The sequence below is a fragment of the Rhamphochromis sp. 'chilingali' genome (assembly GCF_963969265.1).
Source record: "Rhamphochromis sp. 'chilingali' genome assembly, chromosome: 21".
Taxonomy (NCBI): domain Eukaryota; kingdom Metazoa; phylum Chordata; class Actinopteri; order Cichliformes; family Cichlidae; genus Rhamphochromis; species Rhamphochromis sp. 'chilingali'.
In genome coordinates this window covers 9,181,536-9,197,007 of record NC_137949.1, presented here as the reverse complement: position 1 = coordinate 9,197,007, position 15,472 = coordinate 9,181,536, and the positions used below count along the sequence as shown (strand labels likewise).

Below are 15,472 nucleotides of genomic sequence, written 5' to 3'. Positions count from 1 at the left end.
ACAATCATGTTGAAAAATCATTTATTTGTAGTTGGCCGGAAACTAAAGCTGTTGTCTCTTGGACTATTCCGTAGCACCTACCTGAGTAGTCGTCCTCGTCCCTGCACCGCACGTCGATCTCAGGTAAGAACGTATTTATTTAGTCATTGTTTGAATGCTGACTTTGCTTTGTTAGCAAAGGTGCTGTAAAGTTGTTAGCAGTGTGTCAGCTTGGGGACCTGCCACAGAATACCTTTGTGACGTCATTCGCTATGCTCCAGACCGGATGGGGAGTAAACTAAAAACAGTGAATAATACATTTAACAAAAATATTTTTAGAAAATAAACTGTTTTCTTAATTGATGCAAAGATGTCTATTGTCAGTTTTTAAATTCCATAAAGCCTGATGCTTAATATTATAGGGCTATTTTTACGGACATGTTAAATTGTAACATAATGTTTAACAGATAATGGTTTCTGTTTTTTTTTAGATCATACACAATTGTCTTTTTGATTGTTTCATGGTACATGACCTGCCATATCCAATGACACATCTGCTTTCCAGTATCTTTTGCTCGTTTCTTGTCCTCTTCTTTTCTCTTTTTCCTAAACTGAGCACCTGATGGCTTTGAACTTTTCTTGTCCATCTTCCAATGGTTTTAATTTTGCACTCCAGTAGGAACACCCATCCCCCAACCCGAGGATCACCAAAACATAACCTACGGTAATAGACCTACACCTTAGTTCCCAGATTCGCTTTGTCTAGGGTTTATTTCTGGGATTTCGCACAACCCAGGATTCAAATCATGAATACATAATGAGCTTGGAGTTACAACATTATGAATGAAATGTGATCTATTTGGAAGCAGCAGGGCCCCCTACCCTTACGACAGGTTCTGTGTGAGACTTTAAATCATTAAACTGTAAATTTTAAATTGTTATTGATCCCTTTACCCCTGGTCCTAAGGTCTATATTTATTTTCTTACTCTTCTTATATTTATTGTTTGTTTACTTACACTGCAGTAACTGGAGCCTCGTCATCTCGCCTCTCTATATACTGTACTGTATATAGCAGAGATGACAATAAAGTTTACTTTGACTTCAGCACAGCAGCAAGCAGGCGCACCGAGGGCTCTCGCGCTCACCTTTCAAATAGAATTTTGAAAAAAATATTGATGCAAATTATAAGTCTGTATCATAATGTCTGGTGTTCTAGTGTTTGTTTGTTTGTTTTTATTTTTGTTTGTTTTATATTGCGAGTTGGTTATTAGATGCTGCTCCAGCCAGCAGTGAATCCGCCCTCTCCTCCCTGTGCCGCAAGCAGCAGGCGCACCTCGCAAATGGAGGGCGCCCCTAGGCCCTACTCCCAGCAAATGGCTGTAAGAACACCGATCGATTTTTTTTCACCGATCTTTTCCAGTGGATACTGGTGGATGAATAAGCGGGTGGAGCCGACTGGCACGATGAGAGTCGTGGATCACCTGGTGGTGCAGCACTGGGGGCCGCCAGTTCGCCACTTTTATGGGCATTTTCACCGTGATGTACGTGGTTGCGTAGGGCTGGAGGTGCCTCTTCTATCTTCACAAAAAACATTACGAGTGAGTCTCCCTGCACCACACACACACGCACCTCCATACCTATCAAAACACGGAGAAGGGCGAGTACAAGCACTAGTGACCTACATTTGGTTATGCTCTGCAGAAAGATAATGCAGCATGGTGCCACAGTAGACCCGGTGGTACTTGGGGATCCTGCAAACGCATCAAAATAGATGAAGGCATACATATACGGATGCATGCAGAAATGAACGCATTAATATGTTGCCTGTGCTTGATGCCAGAGGCTGAAGATTTCTATAAAAAGAGACAGAGACTTGAGTTTATTCACCCAGACAAAAGTAAATAAAGCAGCGAACCAGTCACGTGGTGTGGATGATCAGTCAGTGTATCCATCAGCACAGAAGGCTGTCAGCCATGTTAAGGAGAGGAGGAAATGGTCTGAATATATCTGCATCCTTTATTCTACTTATTTTATTTGACTCCCCACAAAAAGCATGCTAAATGTTAGTGTAATGAAACAGGAAAAGAAAGAAACACTTTGAGAACTCTAAAGAATAACAAGTTTACCTAAAGAACAACAACAACAACAACAACAAAAAACCAGTATTTTAGGTCTTTATGACTCAGCTTTCCTACATGTAAAAAAAAAAATTCTGACCGTTTCAGTGTAGAAATGCTGGTACTTCCTCTCCACACCAGGAGCATCACCTACCTTAAATCAAAGGAAAAATTAAACAAGGTCTCAGCTGTGTGTTTTAAATCGTGTGTGTAGCTGTCATCTTGTTTGAGTGTATCTGGAGGTCCTTTTCTTCTTGTTTGTTTTGTGTTCAGCTGTGCAGAGTCCCAGTCTGGATGTGGACACTTCATCTTTCTTCACAGAGCTCAGTCTGGCGCAGGTAGGAATGCTCAAATACAAGCCAACACAAAATGTTGTGCTCACCAGAACGCAAAAGGGACACTGAATTGCTCCCAGGCCTCTGAAACAAGAGCTTCACAGTTCGGCTGTATGCTTTTCTTAAAGGCCGAAGAGAATTATTTAACAGTTCATATACTAGACAGATAACTTAAGTAACATTAAAATGATCACAACGAGCTAATTTAACATGTCAAATTAGAGAACAGGAGTGTCAAATGTAAGGCCTAGTGGACTGAATCAGCCCAGCAAAGATTCTAATCTGACCCACTGGCCAAATTAACTGTATTTTTCACAAGGTTAAAAAAACGTTCCAACTGATAAAGACCTCCCCGCTGGCCATTAGTCCTATAACACAGTAATTGATTAATAGCTGAACATTTTAAAATAACAGCATGAGCTCCCATTAGTGTAGCAGCTGCAGTGGTATTTACAGATTTATCCCCATTTTGCACTTAAATACAGGATGTTTTGTATGTAAACATTATTCCTGTAGTCACTCATTTCAGTTTTTTATTTTTTCCACCCTTCTGTGTCAGCTGCAGTGATGTTGTGTGAGCAGTTTCTAATGGAAACAGATCTTTTGTCACAGATTTGATATTTTAGGAAAGCAGACACGTAAAACAGGAAAGCAGGTTTACTCTGTCAGAAGAAACCACCTTTGTTTGGCATCATGTTTGTCTGAAGCTTGTTTTTTTTTTTTAGCAGATTTATCCAGGAATTAACAGCATGCATTTAGGAGTTTCTTTGATGTTGTCAGTGCTTTGTGTTTTGGTTACAAAACATCATTGATCGGATTTATCTAATCTGTCTTTTGGAAACAATGAAACGAGTGTGCGAGGTTCACTCCCGCAGCAAACAGACTCATATCGATGAGACACCGTGACGTGCTGTCGTCACAGTGACCTGTCGACTCGTCCCTGAAATCAAGTCTCACGGTGTCATGGTCCTGGATCATGTGACCCAGTATTCTGAGTTTCTTGATGTTTTTGTTATTCTTTTGAGTCTAGTTTCATTTCAGTTTATCTAGTTACATCCTGTCATGCCTAGGTTACAGTTTTAGTTCATGGTTTATCAAGCTCCCCATTTGTCTCATCCCTGTGTGAAGTTTTCTGTGTCAGATTGTCATGTTAAGTCTTCGTGTGTTTATCTGTCATGATTTATGTCCAAGTTTTCTTTGTCAAGTTCGAGTCATGTCTGGGTTTCGTTATGTTTCCCATTTTATTTTGAAAGAGCCTTGTGTTTTTTGTTCACTGTATTTAGTTTCACGTCCCCTGTCCTGTCATTATGTTAATTGTTGTCAGCTGTTTTCCCTATGTGATTCCGCTTCCCTTGATCATTCCTTATGTGTATTTAATCTGTGTGTTTCCGCTCAGTCAGTGTCAGATCGTCTGTTAACCTCACCACAGTTTTCATAGGTTTGCCTCATTGTTTCACTGTGTCTCCTAGTTTACTCAGTGTTCATAGTTTTTTCACTGCCTTCTGTTAACACAGTGTTCATAGTCTCCTTAGTTTCTCTAGTTTCATGTTTTTCTTTTGCAATCAGCCACAATAAAGGCTCGCTTTATTTTTTGAAACTACGTTTGGTCTCCACCGTGTCTGCATCTGGGTCTACCTCTTTCCTCACACCGGCGCACCCCGCCATGACAGTACGATCTGACTATGTCAGACCCAGCGGAAAGTCTGGACGAGATTGGGGAGGAGCTGCAGCGGATCAGCCGGCTCATGACACGCATCTGTGGCAGCCATAGACGCCATCCTCCAGAAGGCGCCGCAGCTCCGGCAGTTTCTCCAGCTTTTTGAGGTGTTCGACTCTTTGGCCCCCCCTTAAGGAGGAGCTTTGCGCCCGTGCGCTGGACCAGAGACTGTTGAACGCCGCCTCAGCACCTACGACTCTGACCCATAAACGGTTGTCGTTGTCGTCACCGCTGCCTCGCGAGCCGGAGGCAGTCAGAGTAGGGACTCTGAGGCTCACCGCTGCACCGCCATCGACTCACAGTTCGTCTCCGCCACAGTCAAGCTGCACAGCCCAGCGCACCGAGATGGTGGAGGCCACAGGTTTCAGCGACGATGAGCGACAGCAGGTATTGCTGGCTTTACGGGAGGATGAGCTCCGTTGGAAGCCCTGGCTCATTCCCGAGGAGGAGCTCTCACCTGTTGCACCGCCTCGGACCAGCCACTTGCCCTCTCCACCCCGCTCGGACTTTACTTTACCTGCCTCGTTTCTGGCGAGGATGTGGGCAGAAGACGAGGAGATTGCCACCACGTCACCCTCTTCTTCGGTGGCATCAGCATCCATCGTACCCACTTCCAGAAAGAACTGGTGTCAGCGCCGCCGCCGTCGCACCGCGCTACCCCCCGGGCGTGAGTGACTGTGTGTCTCTGTCTCACGATCCATCTATAGAGAAGAGCGAGATTTGCATTAATTCGCCGGGGCTGGAAACTATGACTGAATCATGTTCTGAGGCTGAAAGTACAGTGTTTAGTAGTTTTGAAAGACCTACTTCGGAAATAATGGATTTCGACCTCTGTGAGCGGCAGCAAGCAGCTTGCACCCAGCTAGAGGAGGAGCTCCTGGGAAAGCCGTGACTCATCCCTGATTATCAGCACTTGACTGTGTCTTCGTAAGTGAGGGCTCACTTGACCGCGGTCACATTTTCCGGGGAACACGCCTGGTTCTTGGGGGCCCTCGGAGCTGCCAGGGTCTGCCACCTCTCTTTTCCCCAGCAGCCAACGCTACAGCCTCAGTGGTTTCTTCAAAGAAGAGGCGACGTCCACGTTGCTGCAGCACCGTGCAGCAGCTGGAGATTGGTGGGAGTCTTGTTTCCTCTCAGTCTCAGTTAATAAAAGAGGTTAGTGACAATCTTTCGCCTCAAATTCTGCCTAAGTTGGAGGAATGGGACTGTCATGAATGGTCTGTAGACGCTCCAGAGATAAAGACAATTTCTACATGTGCTGGAGAAGCAATAGCGACTCAGAGCTCCTCAACACCACCCATTCCCTTAATAAATGATGGAAATGTTGATCAAGAACTCATGTTTGGTGTGAAGGGTGGTGATATAACCTCTGGGCATGAGCTGTGTGAATTAAATAACAACACCCTGCCTGTACCTGGTGATCAAATTGACTGTTCCTTAGCTCATTCATCTGGTGACTCTGATACTTGTTATGAAAGCCACAGCTCTATTAAATCCTGTGTTAGCTGCACATAGATGACTCAGTCTCTGTCTAAGTCGGCTTCACACATGCACACTAACGCAGAGAGAGATTCACTGTTGTCAGTGTTAAGTCGTGTCTCTGGAGGCGGTAGATGAATACAAAACACAACCACAAACACATTCACACGTTTCCATCCCACTGTAGGGATACAGAATTACCCTGTTTGTATAACTGAAACCTGTCTGCTCGTGTTCCCAGGCTCTGGAGGCTGTGAACGCTAAACTGAGGGAGCTTTACCCCGAGAGCGAGGAGCTCTTTGATGTTGTGCTCATTACCAACAACCACGCAAATGTGGGCCTAAGATTCATCAATACCATTAATCACCACCGTCAGATCCTGGGGCATCTGGGTGACATGTTCTTTTATCTGTTCTCTTCAGCAGTCATCTTTTTAATTAGACCTTTAAAGGCGCAACATGTAGAATTTATATGTGGTTATGGCATTTTTTTAAATTATTTGGTTACATAAGCTTTCATTATACATAAAAGTATTGGTCCACACCTTTTAGTCTTTTAATTCAGGTGTTTTCAGTCCCATTGCCACAGGTGTTGTAAAATCAAGCACATAGCCACGCAGCCTGCCTTTACATTTGTGAAAGAATGGGTTGTTTTAAAGCTCAGTGAACTCGTGCGTGGTGCTGTAAGAGGATGCCACCATTGCAAGAAATCAGTTGATGAAATTTCTTAACTTTTAGATATTCCACCATCAACTGGAAATGGTATTATTACAAATCTTTTGTAAAAGTCACCAGTTCTCTGCTGATTCTGCCAGAATATTTCAATTGGTAAAAATCCATAAGAAACAGGGGAAAAAAAAAAAAAATCCTATGTAGTTTTTTGGTTGCAGACCTGTGTAATCAGTGTCCATGTATACAACTGATTTTCAAAGATAACTTCTGTCAAATATGTGAACCAGGTATAGCAGCAGCCATCATGTTTACTCCGGAGAAGATGAAGGAAGTGTCGGACACTCAGCTCCGTGTTGCCTTTGATGGAGATGCCGTCCTCTTCTCAGATGAGTCTGAGCGGATTTGCAAGGCCCATGGACTGGACAAGTTCTTTGAGCACGAGAAGGCGCATGAAAACAAGCCTCTAGACCATGTACGGTATGCACAGCGAGACATTTTTCCATTGGAGAATGATAGGAAGGGACACCAAAAGTCAAATAACACTCTTATTTCTTATAGAATTACACCTACCTACAACAACCACCCAAATTCCCAAAAAGTTGGAAAGCTGTGTAAAATGTAAATGAAAACTCTCCACATTGTTTCACCACTGAAAACATGCAATTTTTAAAGTGAGACATTTTACTTTTATGGAAAACAGCTTATTTTAAGTTAGATGTAACAGTAACTTGTCTAACAAAAAGTTGTGAAGCTGGCAAGAAAAGTCTAGAAAAGTGCGCAATGGACAAGGCTGAAAATCATTACTGGATATGAATGATCCTTAGGCAAGTGGCACTGCGTTAAAAACAGACATGATTCTGTCTTGAAAATCATTGCATGGGGTCAGGAATGCTTCCAGAAATCGCTGTCTGTGAACACAGCTCACCGTGTCATCCACAGAAAGCACACAAAGACGAAGCCATATGTGAACAGTGATCTCTAAACACCGCTGTTCTGTGTACCGTGCATCATGAAATGAAAAACTTGACAAGAATCTTACATCCAACAAGAATTGGACATCATTCCTCTTCCAAAAGCCCAGCGGCTGTTCTCCTCAGTTCTCAGATGTTTACAGATCGTTATTGAAAGAAGAAAGGATTTTGGGCAGTTGGGCCTGTCCCAGCTTGGATTTTTGTTTCTCAGTTTAAACATCTAATACAAAATATGGTTTTCAGAGATTTGCAAATCGTTGGATGTTCCTTCGTTTTGCTGACATTTTACACAGTGTAAAATTAAACCCGCTTGTAAAATCTACACATTGAGCTCAGTTGGCCTGAATTCAGTTGTAGTGTGTCTAACATGTAGTGAGTCACGTATACGTGCAGAAAGATTAACATTCATGAATCTGTCCTTCTTTCTGCAGGGGCCACTGAAGGGCTTCCTGGAGGTTTTAGGAAAGCTCCAGAAGAAGTTTTACGGCAAAGGTCAGCGGATGGACTGCCCCATCCGGACCTACCTCGTGACAGCTCGGAGTGCAGCCAGTTCTGGTACCAGGGCCCTAAAAACGCTGCGCTCCTTTGAATATATAAATACTTTGAATATACTGTGACTTTGTAATGATACCTAGCCTATATAATCCAGTTTAAATGTTCTGCAACTTTGCCTGACAATCTAGGCCAATTGAATTGATTGAGTTGATCTTAGGGACATACATATTAGTCAAAGCTAATCTCATACAGCTAATTATTTTCTCCCTACAAAGCTGTGCACTAGTGTACTGAGGAGCCCAAAATATAGAAATGACAGATTGGTTATAAATAACGAACTGTCACATTATTTTAGACTGCACAAAAGAGTCACTGTCTGTAAATCTATAACTTTATGTATTCTAAAAGAAAATCCTTAAAAACAAACAATTATAATGTATTCCTAATTGAAGCTGTGTTTGTGGGAGGGCCTAACAAAGGTCCCACCCTGGAGAAGATCAGTACTTAAAAATATTTTTATTTTAAAGACACGAAAAATAAACATACTTTTATCACATCTGTTATTTTTGTGAAGATGTGTTCATAAAAAAATATTTTAATATAATAAAGTAATCTAAAAATGTACTGCATGATTGAGCTGCAATGCAGAATGGGATTTCATCACACAGAAAGTGTCACAGGGGCTGGTATGTGTCTTGGACAATGGGCTGGAATGGACGGGTATAATTTGGGAAACAAACTACGCTGCAGGTGGTGTTGGACGGGGGCAGGACAAAGTCAGTTTCTACTTTGCTGTTTCAGGGCGGGAGGCGTAAGGTTCGGAGTGGGCCAGAGGGCTGCTGAGTGCTATTCTTGGTGCAAACGATGGTGGAAAAGGCAGGCACATAATCCCTGACATCCCCACCAAAAGTGGCTCTTAATAAATGAGATGGTCCAATTTACTCCAGGTTGGCAGGTGAATCTGGCAGTGCGAGCCCAGTGAATGACGGCAGAGTGGACAGCAGTGGGGATGTTGTGCCAGTTTGTAGAGTCAGATCGACAGATCATGTGTCGTTTTAGGGAGGAGACAAAGGAAAGCAAAACAGAATTCCTAACAAAAGGCGAGCCATTTCCCATGATGGTGTCATGATCCTGGGTCCTTTTGACCCAGCGTTTTGTGTTTTCTCTTCGCGATTTTGGTTCTGTTCTCTAATTGGTGTTTACCCTGTTCCCCCCCCCCCCGTGTGTTCCTGTTTTATTGTGAAGGTCTGCGTCTTATGTGAGTGTTTTCAGTTTGCCTCCCTGGTCTCGTCATGTTAATCACTCCCAGCTGTGTCTCCCACCTGTGTGTAATCTCCCTGTGTTCTGAGTGTATTTAAGTTGTATTTTCTGTCTTGGTAATCGCTGGTTCGTCTGTGTTGTTTCCCCTCGGTCTCCCTGCGTCTCTTCATGTGTATTTCCCCGGATCTCCCTGCACCGTCATTCCTGGTTTGTGTTGTTAGTTTACCCAGTTTAGGTTTTCGGTTTCATGTTCACACCCCGTTGCTGTTTGTACCCACTGCTGTAAATAAACACTCACCTGCACCAGAGCTGCCGCCTTTTGGGACCTTTCTCCACCTCCACACGGCTTGCCCCGGCAAACCGTGACAGATGGGTGGCAAAACTAACGAACAAAAACGCAAAAGCGAACTGAAAAGGAGCTAAGACAAGCTAAACTGGAAAAGCTAAACTAAAAACGTGAACACAGGGAACGTAAAACATGAAATTCTGGATACAGATTCCTGAGACGTGGGATACAAACAGATGATCCGACCCAGAATAAATGACAACTTACAACATAAATACACAAGAGGGTGACGAGGGAAGAGGTGGGGTGAACACAGCTCGGGTGAATAAACAAAATGAAATGGGGGAAGTAAAACAGAACACAATGAACATGGGAAGGAATACTATCAAAATAATACAGGAAACAAGCAGACTAAGACACACAGACTTGAGTCAGGGAATGGGGGAAAAACAGGGGAGAGCCAGACTTGGGAACATAGAAACAGAAACAGAAGACGAAAACACGGAGAGAGACATGGACATAAGATAAGGAACAAGGCTAAACATCATACTAATAGTAAAAGATAAAACTTAAATGTTTCCCCCAAAACAGCAAAAGAAACTAAAATACAAAATAAACTCAAAATGCTGGGTCATTGACCCAGAACCGGCTGGAATGGGGTTGGACTAATTAGAGGCAGATGTACTTGATTGCACTGATACACTGGTCTACTTATAGCCCACACTACAAACACTGCTGTGTCGTTTTCTCTCTGTGCAGGTATGCAATGTAATGTGATGAAATCAGATATGTCTGGGATGGATGGGTTTGCGCTATGAATTCTATAGTGAATGTGTCATTTTGTCTCTCTGTGCAGGCCAGGGCCTATTATATGCCACAGCCTAAATGCAGCAGCGTAGCAGAGGCTGGAGTGACCACTGGCTATATACTTGCAGGGTGGTGGGTCTGAGAGGACAACTGCTAACCCTGTTGAAGTCAACACGTGGAGTACAACTGACAGTGTGGCATAGCTGGCTCTGGCCTTGGGACTGTGTGTTTTTATTTGATTCATAAATGGGACACTGGACTGTTTTATCTTTTATCTCTTGATTATTTGTCTTTTTTTTTTTTGCCTGTCTCGTTTGGTTCTTTTGCCATCAGAATTATTGTCTAAAGGTGAAGAAAGATGCCCAACGGATTTACTTTACCAAATTGACCATCCCAGCCTTGCCATAATGGTCTATTTGATTCACCTTTTATTGTTTATTTTATTTATTTTTTTATTTTCACTTGCTAGACATTGGACAGACTTGAATGAGGAAAAGAAACGGGAGAAAGGAACAGGAGGAAAAAACTGTGGAGAAGAGGGACGGGGATAAAGGGCAAAAAAACAAAAACCAACTAAATAAGCAGACAAAAAAATGCATATATCGATCACCTGGATCACCTGTTGAGAAAGAAAAAAGAAAACAAGCAGAAGAAAACGAGAGCAATACAATAAACAACATCACAATGATATATGGGAATATAACAGTAAATACTAAATATTAAACATTATTGTGTAAGATCGACAGCGCACAGTGTGCTTTGAGGTAGGAGCCAAAAAGGGTGTAGTTTGTGTGTGTGAGCACCCGTGTGTACACCTGTGAGCGTGGACGCGCTTGTTTTTAAAAGGTTCCTTCATGTGATGATCTGCTAGAGGGTGTGGGGGGGCCACAGCCCCGTCCTCCAGGGCATGAAACAGGTATGGAGGAGATCAAAACTCCAGACATCCAGAGGCCCCCAGAACACAAGAGCCCAAGGAAGACCAACAGAGGGGCAGCCGCGCCACTGTCCCAGAAAGAGCTGAGGAGAGTCCCAGATGAGGGCTCACTCAGCAGCCGCGGAGCAGAAGCCAGGGGGAGTTGCAGTGACGCGCCCGTGAGCTCCGCCGGCAGCCAGCTGTGCCAGAGTGACCGAGCCCCAGGCCAAGAGGCCGAGGGCACTCCACCTCCGAAGTGGCCCGAGCGAGCCCCAGGCTCCAGGCCCCGACAGGCAGCCACCAAGGAGTGAGCCGGTGTGTACCTGGACGCCCATCCCCGGACACAAAGAACCACCAACGCACCGACACCTGAGGGAGTCCGCCACTGGCAGGGGAAGTGGTGGTAGGGGGAGATAGACCTCCAAACCTTGGAGGGCCTGAGATGTCCCCAGAGAGGTGGCGTCTGATACCCAACCTGACATATGGACACAGACATACAGGCACACACAGATACAAACATCCATTCCCACCCTCATGCTCTCATATGCACTTACTCCACACTCAACCAACGTGGAGACAGACATAAAGAGACGCTGTACACACAATCACACTCCCCAAGCGTACTCTACGAACCGGGTCTAGGTACCCTTGCCCCTGGAGGGGGAAACTGCACCCAGACCCAGGTGGTGTTACCCTTTTCCCTGGGGTGGGGGGAGGCAGACCGCCCCGACTCCGCAGCAGCAGGGAGGCCCCACACTCCAGACCGCAGTCGGACTCCTCCTCCCGGCCCCCCTGCTCCAGCAGGTCGCAGAGAACGGGGGTGTGTGAAGACTCCAAACCTCCCTCCACCCGCTCATTGTAGTGTTGATGCATGTGTGTTCTAAGGTGCCTTTAAAACCCAGGAGGGCATGGAGCTACCTGCCAGAGAGCAGCAGGTAAGCGCATAGCCCCCCCTGAAAGCCCTCAGTGTCTACGTGTATTTAAAATTGAGAGGTGGGCAACGACGCCAGGGGTGAGGTGTACAACCTGATGGTCTTTTGGATTCCGTGAGCATGCCCACCCCCAAGATCCTATATGTATGTGTAATGAGAGTGTGAGTAATGTGAATGTCTAAGTTGTGGGATAAAATTGAGGCAGGGGCAGCCAGAAGGGGACAGAGGGGGGGTTGCCTCCCCTGCACCCTGGTGACACACCCCTACTCCAAAGCCCTGCATGTGTGGGTGATTGTGGTGGAGCGGGAAGAGGGAGGCAGCTGGAGATGGGGAGGGAAGGAAGGGAGGGGCAAGTGACCCCTTCCTGGGGCCAGATCCCCCGCTGACCTCAGTAGGCACCCCCATACTCTGCAATCCGCCAGGGAAAGGGGGGCCCAAGCCCATCCGGTCTAGGGCCCAGAACAGCAGCGCCGCCCGGCCCCACAGAGCCCGGGACAGCCCACCTGACCCCACCACAGAGAAAACTGCACCCACCCCGTCATCCACTCATCTTCAGAAGTGAAGCTGATGGAGGTGAGGGGTATTTGTTTTTCACTGTGATTTCATTTAAACCTCTGTAATCAATACAGGGACACAGCGTCTTATCTTTTTTTGGCCACAAAGAAGAACCCTGCGCCTACCAGGGAAGAGGAAGGATGGATGATGCCTGCTGCGAAAGACTCTCGAATATATCTTTCCATATCCTTCCTCTCAGGCCATTTGGATCATAGCAAAGAAATATGTTTTGTTTTCAAATGAATATGTTAGTGTTATATTTTTAAAACTACATCCCTATGCTGCTCCTCCTCTGTTCTAATTTGAGAAATAGGAGTGGCAGCTCTTTGAACTAAAAAGTAAAAGACATGCATCAAGTTTCCATATCTGCAGTTGAGCTCTTGCGTGTGTTATCTTTAAAAGCATCAACATGGACTTGGAAGAAATATGTGAGCCTCTCCCTCTCTCGCGCTCTCTCTCTCTCGCGCTCTCTCTCACACTAATATATATATATATATGCAGTCTATATGAATTATTATTGTTACTGTCAAGATTTTATTTGATATCTTTTTGTATTTTATTAACAGGCAAGGCAGTCCTTGGGTCCCCAGGTACACCATCACATCACCACAGCATAATTTTGATATGAAAATCTTTATTATAAGTTTGTTTTTGTTTTTTGTTTTTAATCTAGGACCTGATGGAACTGTGATTCTGACCCCTGCCGATTTGCCTACACTGGGGTTCACTTCAGCTGGAATAGCAGCAGGCTCCATCGCTGCCAACCTGATTCCACATTTAGCACTCGCTAATGTAGGTGGAGCAGGTCTCATAGCAATCTTGCAGTCCTGGGGTAAAAAAACATTTTTGTTATATATTCTCTCTCTCCCTCTCACTCTCTCTAAATGTGTGTAAAACAAAACCAAACAAACAGACATGTTTTCTCATTGAGCGGGAACAGGATCAGCTTCAGGTAAATTCAGAATAGTAATATTTTAGTCCACTTCGCTTTTGATGTTTATCTAAGTACATGTCAAACATATAAAATGCTCTTATTGAACACGTCTCTATAAATAAATGTTCACGACTAAAATAATTTATGTATCAGGTGGTGAAGATGGAAAAATAAAAGCTTTGCTCATGTTGAACAAGTATAACAAACAGCTAATGGTGTCTAATGTGATTTTACTGTAGGCGCAGCATGTCTGTCTTGGATTGCCCCTTTATTGTTTGGCAGTGTTGGAGGAGCAGCAAGTTGGATGTTCACAATTGCGTGTAACGTGACTGTGAGATTTGAAGGTTAACACACTGAATAAACACAAATTTTCAAACACTTAGATAAAGCATGTGTTGAGAACTGAATTACAAAAATCATTGATAAAAATTGTTGCTGATTTTTACCTGTCATTTTGAAGTAAAATATTATTGTAAAGGGTAAAGATGTTTTATCAGATCCAAAGACTGTTTGACGCTTCTGTTCTCTTCATGAATCTAATGTCAAAATAAAAACACATGCAAAATAAAAGTATAGTTGGTTTTATTGTAAACACCATAATGTAATGTACAGTAACAATATCAAATCCATAGTCCATAAATGCATCACTCTTACAGAGCCAGTAATCTGACTGTGTTCAATGAGCTCAAACACCTGTTTCAGTCAGTGACGGGCAAGTTACACCTTTTTTGTCATGTGTTTTTTTCCTGGGTTTTCTGTCCCTCTCCATTAAAATTAAACTACCATAAAAACGAGTGACTGTTCATTTCTCTGTAACTGGGGAAGCATACAAATTGTTTAGGGTTCAAATTTTTTTTCTACCACTGTAACTGAAACGTGGAAGAAATATAGAGACTGGATTTAAAGGCCTGAAGACAACACTGACAATTTGAGGACTGAGATCACTTACAATAATATCATTGATGGAGATACAAATTAAGGCAGATATGTAAGAAAGAAAGTCTTTTTGTTTTTTACCCCGGCTCTTCACTGATATACTGCTTGGTGCTTGTTTTCTGCACAGTCCCACAATGTTATTGGAAGCTCAGACCATGCAAGGATTAGAGAAACTGCAAATAAAACAAAATGAAAACAAAGAGCTTCATCACTGACTTTATTACTTTCTATAGATTTCTCTGTTATTATCCTAAAGCTCATACAATTAGAAAATGGCTGGAAGGGCTGCCATGAGAAGCCTGTTATCTTTCAAAAGAACAAGGCAGCAGCTTTGCAAAGATTCATCTAAACAAACCACAAAACTTGTCATTCGGACAGGTGATCCCGCAGTGGTCTTTTTGTCACAGAACAGTTCATGGAGGACAGGAACTTTATTGCCTTAGGTGTTGCTTCTTAATGCTCTTTTTTAACATTAAAAAGCTTTTATGAATATTTGACATGTATTTATGTTTTTTAATGCTCATATTTATTTATTATTTTTTTTTTTTATCATACTTGTTCTATTTAAACAAGTTCTGTGCATTGAATTTGTCAGGGCAGGTTAGTTTGAATGACCCGTTTTACCTTTTGTTATATGTTCTGTTTGCTTAGGAGGAAATCCCTTCTTGGGATGGGCTGGGAGGTCAGTTCCTTCATCATGATTATGCAAATTCTCATGACCATTGATCAGCAACCATTGATCAAAGCCCACTGATCATTGGCCATGAATACCATTGACAGAGAGTTGGGGAATGGCTGTAATCACAGTATTGTAAGATGGTGAAAGATGTACTCTTAGGCCCTCGTAGGAATTTGCCTTTAGGGCCTTTTCTTTCTTACTTCAAAACAAGTTCTGTACTTTTAATTATTAAGGCAGGTTAGTTTGAGTGACCTATTTTTTCTTTTGTTGTATGTTCTGTTTGCTTAAGAGGAAATTCCTTCTTGCATTCTGTCAGTCTGCCCCAGGGCAGCTGTGGCTACAACTGTGGCTTGCCTCCACCAGTGTGTGAATGTGAGAGTGAATGAATAGTGGAATTGTAAAGCG

The 15,472-nt window shown here is 43.5% G+C and overlaps 1 protein-coding gene and 1 long non-coding RNA gene across 2 annotated transcripts; both read left to right on the top strand.

Annotated features, from left to right (window-relative positions):
* Positions 1-4,966: 4,966 nt before the first annotated feature.
* Positions 4,967-7,887, top strand: LOC308389629 (cytosolic 5'-nucleotidase 1A-like; the record flags this gene model as incomplete). The annotated part of the gene is made up of 5 exons (XM_080871118.1): positions 4,967-5,037; positions 5,082-5,304; positions 5,870-6,020; positions 6,587-6,771; positions 7,702-7,887. The coding sequence occupies 5 exons, from the start codon at positions 4,967-4,969 to the stop codon at positions 7,885-7,887; spliced, it is 816 nt and encodes a 271-aa protein (XP_080727244.1).
* Positions 7,888-13,082: 5,195 nt separating this feature from the next.
* LOC308389755 lies at positions 13,083-14,679 on the top strand. The gene is made up of 3 exons (XR_013970323.1): positions 13,083-13,108; positions 13,192-13,350; positions 13,692-14,679. It is a non-coding gene; the product is annotated as an uncharacterized lncRNA (long non-coding RNA).
* Positions 14,680-15,472: the final 793 nt, after the last annotated feature.